We start from the raw sequence: 9,376 nt of genomic DNA on the forward strand, positions 1-9,376 counted from the left end.
GCCCCTAAAATCTACCATTAAAATTTTGCCCTGCTATGGCCGAACACCCTGTATACATGCAAGCGGTCAGGCTTCTTATTTTTATTAGTTAAGGTATTTATTTCTTTGGAAAAAATGATAAATTGTACAAAGTGCCACGGTATCGAATAGTAACGTTTTCTAGTTTGATTCGTGAAACAAATGTAAACTGAAAGCTTCAGCATAAATCGAACGGTGAATCCATAAGAGAACGAATTTAAATTTATAAATGAAATTTGCAAAATCAAAATGTATTGCAACTCTTCTTAATAGTAAGGTTTCTTCTTCCGAAGCAAGAACAACGAAGAGAAAAAGGCAGGCAGGCAGGCATTTGTTGTTCTTCGTTGTTCTTGCGTCTCAAAAAAAATCTCACCCGTTTTCCTAAAAGTGCCTACGCTGTTCTAAACATTCTTGAAGGCTGCAATTCGCTTAGTTTTCGGCAGATTACATTTTATCTTTTTAAATTAATTCGATATCCGCCATAAGTTAAACGAATTAGGGCAACTCGATAAAATACACACACACACACACGCAACCCATATAAAAATAATAAAGGTAATTTATAGCAATATTTGTATCAAGCTAGAGTGTAACGTCCTTTCGATACTAAAGTATTTTAATCGTAAGTCGTAAGAACGGTTGTTCCGATCAGAGAGCTAGGAGGGAAAAGACAATTTCGAAGAAATAAAGTATATCAACTTGGCCTCGAATGAAGTCATCACGCAAGGACTGTTTCTCGAAGGGCAGAAATCTCTTTGAAAGCAGGAACGATTCTAAGAAATTAGAATGGTATCCGTGCAAACTGTCTTGATTCTAACTCGTTTCAAAAGGACAATGCACTACCTAATTACGAATTGTATAAACAAACGGATGTCAATTGCAATATAATATAACTTTAGATATAAAAAATAAGAACTTTAAGACCATTCGATGTAACGGTTCGAGACGACGAATTGTACGAATTTTTTTTCAAAGTTCTCGTAACACAGAGGTTATTAAATTCGAAAGAAAGAGAGAATTGGTAAACTTGGAAGACAAACATAATTCCTATACACGACGAATTTAATAACCGCTTTGCGTTCTCAAAATCTGTTTGTACTTGATCCGATTTCTGGACAGCTTCGACTTTTTTTTTAGTAATGAAAATGAAACGTGATTCGATATTCGGTTGTTCGAAAAGTTGAAACGATCGATGTTCATACGATAACGATTGGTTTGCTTGTTACGAACGATTTCAACCTGCGCATCGTTTATAATTTGTAACCGAGAATTATATAGATCATTGTACTTTTCACCGATGCAGTCTCGAGCAAAGGCTGCGGAAACAATAAGTGCTCGAAATTGCTCGTATCGTTAATTTCCTATTATTTATTCTCTATGTAGACACATGGTAACAGCCGTAAACGTATTAAACGTATAATTGGTTATTTACACGTGTAGACATAGCCACTTACGGATGTAATTATTCGCCAATAAGAAGTACTGATAATAGGTCCAGCTGTGCCATATGTGTGATTCGAAATACACGCATTGTAATTAAATTAACTTGGTTATAAACGGATCTTGTTTAGCGGCATAGAAAGGTTTATCGTAACATGTAAACATAATAACAGTGAACGATATGTTAGAGAATATTTTAAAGAAATTTACATAACTATAGCATGTACGCTGATATTCACTTAATTCTACGTTTTATACGTTTTTGGTGTTTCACAGAAAAATGTCGGATTACGCGTTACTGCTTTAACATTATTTCGTACTTGATAATTTCCGGATTCGGCGACAAAAATAATGAAACTGGAAAATCTATTTTTTTAATGTTTGTCCCCTCGATATTTGTAAATATAAGTAACGTGTGTTGTTATTTATCCCCGGTTCGTTGATTTGATTTAAAAGTTTCGATATAGGAGCCACCGATTTGTTAAATCTGTTGAATCGTCTGGAATATAATGGTACTGTTAATTTTGCGTTACAAACAATTTATTAATTCATGTATCAGGTCGTTCCAAAGATAATTCCGTTTCATCTTTCACATACGTAAACAAACGAATGTTGTTCATATTAAAAGTCTTTATACAGTCTCTGATGTGTACTCAGTTTGGCCTTAGCATGTTAGAAACATTTGTACGTGTATAGAAATGAAAAGTTTTAGCTCGCGTAGGTGCACGCGATCGGGCATTAGATGCAAAAGTGGAAGGGGAACATTCCGAGTGTAGCCGAGTATACCCGAGTGTACCAGGTGCGATTGCGCGGCGTGTAACCAATCAGTATTTTTCTAGTCGTCCACGATGCTGACGTTATTGGCGTTCCTCGCAATTTAAGCGAAACTGTGTCATTAATATAAAATTGAAAACGTTATATTCGTTGTCATGTGATCAGAATTAAGACACAATATGGTATCTACCGGTATTCTGTGCATTCCAATTATCATCGCGTTTTTCTATTGGAATAATTTATTATGGTGCTACGTTTTTGGTGTGTTAACCATATCTTGCTTCTTCCTGGGATGTTTAATTGTCATGTTCATAAACATTGCACTATCTACGAAACATCAAACTGGCGGGGGCACTCTAAAAACAACTGCAGAGATGGATGCTTTTTATCATTTGTTAATGGTACATAATATTTATAGTTATTAACACTGTTCTTATCAAAGGTGTGAATCAATGTCATTTAAAATTATTACTTTACATTATTTTCAAAGATTCATTTAAAACACCTGGTCGAAATATCTATGAATAAAACCATGGTAGAAATAGCGTTAATAACATGTAATATAAATTCATTTCGTACGGTACAATGTATAAAACACCTTTGTCGCACAGATTTTTCTATCCGTGTAGATAAGATAAAGATGTTGGATCTAAAAAAAATTAATCTATGCTATTTGATATACTATTATTGTTTTAGAAAGGATACGTAGTTAAAACTTCAAGTGCTAAAAAACATACAAAATATCCATTGGTTTTCACTCGTATGGTGGACGGAGCTCTGCAGAATCTATTGGATCTAATTTTCCAAGATTTCATTGGCCTTTGGCTCGATGAATTGGCATTTAACTCCGAACAAATACTGAATAACATGAAACAAGACTTGTGGGGAGCAATTCAGAGTCTCCACGTTCGTTTATCAAAAGTAGATCACACAAAATTAGTCGTTTGTAGCATAGTAAATAAAATTACTTTTCATTTTGAAAAGATTAGGATCGCTCAAGCTGCTTCGTAAGTTTGGCTAAATTTTTTTAATTACAGTAGTGCCCGCATAAGTGACCACTCGGTTATGTGGACACTACTGTACTATGTACCAATAGTATCCTAAACCGTACCCAGCACTGTTTTAAATCGCATACATTAAAATTAGATTTATTAGATCTATCCTTAATTAATAACAAACATGTACAGAAAACCCATAAGAAGTATAAAATTCATATTTTTTTGTAACTATGTGATTTTCATCAAGGGGAAACATTAGTTTCTGGGTACGTTTTGATAAACAATTTGAAAAATAAAAATTATAATATGAATAGGTCGGAAGGCGAAGATCCTGTATTTATTTTATCAGCACATTTAATGTCACCTACGTCCGAGTTAGATTACTTAAGAAAAGTCAGTGAATTGTATATTTTGTTTTTATTACCACGTTGTTATTCTCTTGCACCAATGAAATATTTACTGAGAGAAATTATTGCATGTAAAAGTAAGTTCAATTTATAGAGCTACTTATTCCGTGGAGCTACGTGCTTGTTATTTGATCTACTCAATTCTGTGTGTATATTTTTAGTATTAAAACCAGCAATAGATTTAATAACAGATCCGGACTACATCAATCAAAAGATTTTGTCGTACATCGATCAGCAACAACTTACAGAGGCTATGCACAGAAAAACTTACGAATACGCAGAATCGTTTGAGGACTTTATACGGATGATTAAAAGTTCTAAAGATATAGAAGTTCTTAAGCATATTAGGTACAATATCGTCACGGAGATCATGCAAGCGACGACGATACAAAACGTTAAAAGAGCGCAGGGTTTGGATCCAGACAATAACGTGTTTGGAAAGTCTGATGTTATCCAAGCCCGAAAATTGAAGAGGTATATCAGCCAACTGACGTATGCTAAAAATACATGCGAGTGTCATATGCAGACGTTAGGATGGAATGGATATCCTGTTCAGGTTGCAAAAACAGTTCTATCAATTATTTTTACGCCCCAAATATAATTTGTACGTTGAATAAAATATACTTTTGTAGGCTAGCGATATACCTGACTCAGCAGTGATCGCTGAAGAGAAAATATTGCCGTTACAGTATATTTTGGATAACGTGATAGGTCGAAGATACCTTTCACAGTTCCTCGAACAAGTCGCCAGTCAAGATTTAATCGGATATTGGGCAGCCGTGCAAGAATTACGCAATACGGATAAATTCAATTGGCATCAGTTGGGCGCTGAGATTTTTTATACTTACATTACATCCCCCACCGCCGAGATAAAGGTCGACAGAGCTATTCGGAAAAAAATGGAGAGCTTTTTGCTGGGCGACATAGGTCCGAATGTATTTTACGAAGTGCAAGACAGCGTCGTTAAAACGTTAGAAGAAAAGTATTATCCGTCGTTCGTCGTTAGCGAACAGTACAAAAATATGCAGCAAGCGTTGCTTAACGAAAGTACGGACGGTTAGTGTAGATCTCTGTTTTATTTCTATCGTAACGATGTTGTCAAATCACTGATCACGAATTTATCTTCAGACTTGATAGAGGATCGTCATATGGGAAATGGAACGTTATCGGAGAATGTGTCTTTGCTTGTCGGTGAACATTCAAATTATGCGCGCTGTAAATTAGATCAGTTGCAAGAAAAATTGAACAACAAAACGCAGGCTCTGCAGGCGTTGAAATCCTCTTTGAAACCGGAGAGCAAAGTTTTAAATTTCTTGGCCAAAGAAGTCGAATGGTTGCAAAGCGAGAAAAGACAACTGGAGGCACATTTGACCCACACGGAAATGTGGGCAGAGCATTTAGGCCACTGGAGAGCAGAAGTACAAAGTGCCGAAGTAAATAGAGTTTAAATTATAGCGAATAAAAAGATGGAGGACGAAAATCTTTTTAATTGCAATTGTTAAATAGGTACCGGATAACGGAGAATCGCCGCAGTTCGTTTTGGTCGTCCATATGAAACAGGACGAAGGTAACAGCGATAGTATTTGCAGCGGTTGGGTGGTATTGAGAAAGCTACAGGATTTTCAAGACCTGCACAGAAAACTTCGTCAACTTTGTCCCAACATAAAGAATTTAGATTTACCGTCGCAGCCGTTGAAGTTTTTCGGAAAGTCCGACAAAAACACTTTGGACAAGGACAAGATACAAATACAAAAATATTTAAATGTAAATATTTTAAGTATTATTTCCCTCGAGCGTTACGTTCATTTTTCTTTTGGAAGTAGGAAGAAAAGAGTATACAAAACGACCTTAAAAAGTAACAAAATTGTAAAAAGCTTATACTCAAATATTATAATTAATTTTTCCAGTTTGTTTTAGAGGATGAGAATCTTAATCAGAGCGAGGCTTTATATACGTTCCTTAGTCCAAGTTCAGAGCATTTGAAACATGCACCTCCATCCCCCAAGAAGTCACGATTCTCTTTGTCGACGTTGTTCAAAACGTATGCAGGTATTTTAATTATCGTGATCGTGTTTATTCGTGGAAATTTCAATTACAACCCGTTACTTTTAGGTCTACCAATAGCAGCGAACTTCGCGATAAGGACGACGAAGAAGATTATTCGTTGTTGTTGGACGACACTGATAATGGTCGATCAGTCACAGACGGATACTTGAGCGTAAACAAAGATGCGATAGCGGAACCGCTGTACACGCTTTTGGGTGAAATTTTTGATTTACGGGGTGTGTTTCGATGGCTCCGACGTTCGTTAATTACATTCGTTCAGATTACTTACGGTCGTACTATTAATAGGTATAACATATTTCCAAACGAACATATTACGATATTGATTCTTTGAACATTGAAAATGCAATTGTAAATGCTCGTTCTTAGGCAAATTAGAGATACCATTGCATGGGTGTTCTCGGAACCTATACTTCACTATTATATACAGTTGTTCACCAAGTCTTGGTGGCCAAATGGCCATTTGGTTTACGAGACGACACTTCGTACGGACGAAGAAAAATTAAAGACTCGAGGCGAGGCTCGAAGACAATTCCTAAATAATGTACCTGAAGTTTTGACGAATTTAGTGGGCGCGCAAAGTGCTCAACGTGGTGCAATTAAAGTATTCGATTCATTGCAGAACACCAACTTAAACAAACAATTATTTTACGTAAGTTATCGTACACGAGTCTTTCGAATCAATGGTTTCCTTTTTGTGCAATTAATTTTCTCTTTGCAGGATATTTTTGAAGTTGTGATGTACGAGGTGTTCCCCGAATTAACGCAAATAAAACATTCGGTAAAATGAAATTCAACCGCGTGTATCTTTTTACGTTATTTCAATAATCATTTTATATCAGTACATAAAAAAGAGATATATTTAACCTGGACGAATTTTATCTGTACAATATAATTAAACGGTATCTCGGATAAATGTATTCTGTGAAAGAAAAAATGAACGTAGATCCAGTCACGTATTTGTGTGTCTAGCTGAATATTGTAGTTATGTTTCAGGAAGGAACTGAAGAAATAGGGAAGGCCCCCTCCTATAGAGATTACAGAATGCAACACATTTTTTCGGAAAAATTTTTAACGTGAAACTTTTGCTGCTTTAAGGGGGAAATACATTTATTTATTTATTTATTTATTTATTTAAGAATCAACGTTACGCTTTTAAACAGAGAACGTATAGAAAACACAAAGTTCATCGCAGAAAGAGATAAAAATAATACCCAGGGAGTTTAAGAGAGTAGCGAAACGATTCATAGCATTCTATCGAGACTCATACAGTATTGGAATTAAGAGACTACATATTTGTACATTTCGCATAACTGAAAGAGGAAAATGTATATTTTGAACACTGTATATATTGAATACTTGTTATCGATTTGTTCACATATCTTTATTTCACCATGTTATAAATATTTTCATAGAATGTACATAAGTGTAAACAATTTTTTAGATATCACTCTTTTTCCATGCATTTAAACATTCAAATGGTAATTTTGCTAAACATGATTAGGATATACATACATTAAACATAAATTTACTTTATTTTATACGGATCAAGTCATCGCGTAAGCATATCGTTTCTTTTTACAGACGATTCATTAAATATACGTGGTTAAGCGTATACCGAAAGTATATTTTCTATTCGTAAAAATTTATAAAACTATTTTGAAATACGTATATTAGAGTTGTCAAAAAATTTTTCAAATCGTTCTAAAAAAATTATTTTCTGTTGCGAGGGTCAATTGCGATCATTTTTGGTCATTACACATACCCCCGAAATCCTACGCAATTTCGAGAAAAAAATTCCTTACCAAAAATCTAATTTGGCGCCCAAATTTTTCGACGAAAAAAAAAACTTTCAAATCGTTCTGGAAAAATTATTTTCGGTTGCGAGGGTCAATTGCGATCATTTTTGGTCATTACACATACCCCCGAATTCCCACGCACTATCGAGAAAAAAATTCCTTACCAAAAATCTAATTTGGCGCCTAAATTTTTCGACGAAAAAAAAAACTTTCAAATCTTTCTGGAAAAATTATTTTCGGTTGCGAGGGTCAATTACGATCATTTTTGGTCATTACACATACCTCCGAAATCCTACGCATTTTCGAGAAAAAAATTCCTTACCAAAAATCTATTTTGGCGCCTAAATTTTCGAACGAAAAAAAAAACTTCAAATCGTTCTGGAAAAATTATTTTCGGCTGCGGGGGTCAATTACGATCATTTTTGGTCATTACACATACCCCCGAAATCCTACGCACTTTCGAGAAAAAAATTCCTTACCAAAAATCTATTTTGGCGCCTAAATTTTTCGACGAAAAAAAAAACTTTCAAATCGTTCTGGAAAAATTATTTTAGGTTGCGGGGGTCAATTACGATCATTTTTTGTCATTACACATACCCCCGAAATCCTACGCACTTTCGAGAAAAAAATTCCTTACCAAAAATCTATTTTGGCGCCTAAATTTTTCGACGAAAAAAAAAACTTTCAAATCGTTCTGGAAAAATTATTTTAGGTTGCGGGGGTCGATTACAATAATTTTTGGTGAAATGACCTACCCCCGAAATCCTACCCACTTTCTAGAAAAAAATTCAGTTCAATAACTTTTTAACAAAGCCTCCATCGATCAATGTATCGATTAATGCACATTCACAAAAGTACTATCAACGAGTTGAAGTTTTTCCGGTGAAATAAGCTCGAACCAAATGTGATCGAAAGTTTGTGAAAATCCTCACCGATGCATTGATAAAACTTACGTGAAGGTGCAAAGAAAAATAGAACTCTTGGTATCATAGTAATAAAAGATTCCACGTATAAAAATGTTATCTTTATTTACGGGATAAATTCTCATCGAATAAAATTTATACGTGTTGTTTGTCGAACGAAAATAACAGGTTATCGAATCTTCGAACAACAAATGAAGTAACGTGATATTTTATTTAAATAACGTTTTATCTAGATAGACTCTGATACTTGGTATAAATATGGAGGGATTAGTACTATGCTCGATTACATTTGAAAATTGTATAAAAAAAATGAAACATTTCCAAGAAATTGAATCAGCAAGGAACCCCTGAATCGTGCAATTATCATTTGATACCACATACTTAAAGTAGAAGTAAATATAACTATGAAATAAAGAACAGAGAATTATACTTAAGGATTTAACATTTGTACTTTTTAAAGGCACTAAAAATGAATTACCGTTTCCTAAACGAGCTATGAAACGATAATGGGTAACAAGAACAAAAATTCAAGGTTAACAAGCTGATAAATACTATATAACTTTTCTGTGAAACTGTCCACAAGAAAGATCTCTCTGATTGTCTTCAATTTTGATTAGTTTTCAATTGTCCAATGAAAATTAATTGTGACATTAATTTACGATCGATACAATCAAAATTTTGTATAAATTATAAATCGTGATTTATTCAAATTTCTTTATCAAAAAAACAAGGGTTGAAATAATTTAAAAGAAACAACAAATGATTTTTTTCACAGATTGCTTGTTTTCTGCTCTAGAGACAATTTTATAAGAAAACAGAGAGATTATATGAGAAATGAAACATATATTTACTCATTTATAGTTTAATATATATTTAAGTATAATTCAATTTATATTAAAATACAAAAAGACAATATATTACTTATTAACAAATATTATATAGACTGTCTGTTT

At 34.0% G+C, this 9,376-nt stretch overlaps 1 protein-coding gene across 2 annotated transcripts; it reads left to right on the forward strand.

Annotated features, from left to right (window-relative positions):
* The first annotated feature begins 2,302 nt into the window (after positions 1-2,302).
* Positions 2,303-6,924, forward strand: LOC122396447 (sorting nexin-25). 2 transcript variants are annotated; one of them, XM_043394853.1, is made up of 11 exons: positions 2,303-2,633; positions 2,929-3,239; positions 3,545-3,714; positions 3,799-4,193; positions 4,270-4,693; positions 4,766-5,070; positions 5,144-5,401; positions 5,545-5,678; positions 5,750-5,989; positions 6,071-6,353; positions 6,698-6,924. In XM_043394853.1, the coding sequence occupies exons 1-11, from the start codon at positions 2,412-2,414 to the stop codon at positions 6,779-6,781; spliced, it is 2,826 nt and encodes a 941-aa protein (XP_043250788.1). In that variant the 5' UTR covers positions 2,303-2,411; the 3' UTR covers positions 6,782-6,924. The 2 variants fall into 2 exon arrangements, with proteins under 2 accessions (XP_043250788.1, XP_043250789.1); XM_043394854.1 differs by having other exon boundaries at positions 6,423-6,813.
* The last annotated feature ends 2,452 nt before the right edge of the window (positions 6,925-9,376 follow it).

This window comes from Colletes gigas, unplaced genomic scaffold, assembly GCF_013123115.1.
Source record: "Colletes gigas isolate AHSC1104 unplaced genomic scaffold, ASM1312311v1 Colletes_gigas_Sc00007, whole genome shotgun sequence".
In the NCBI taxonomy this organism is placed as follows: Eukaryota; Metazoa; Arthropoda; class Insecta; order Hymenoptera; family Colletidae; genus Colletes; species Colletes gigas.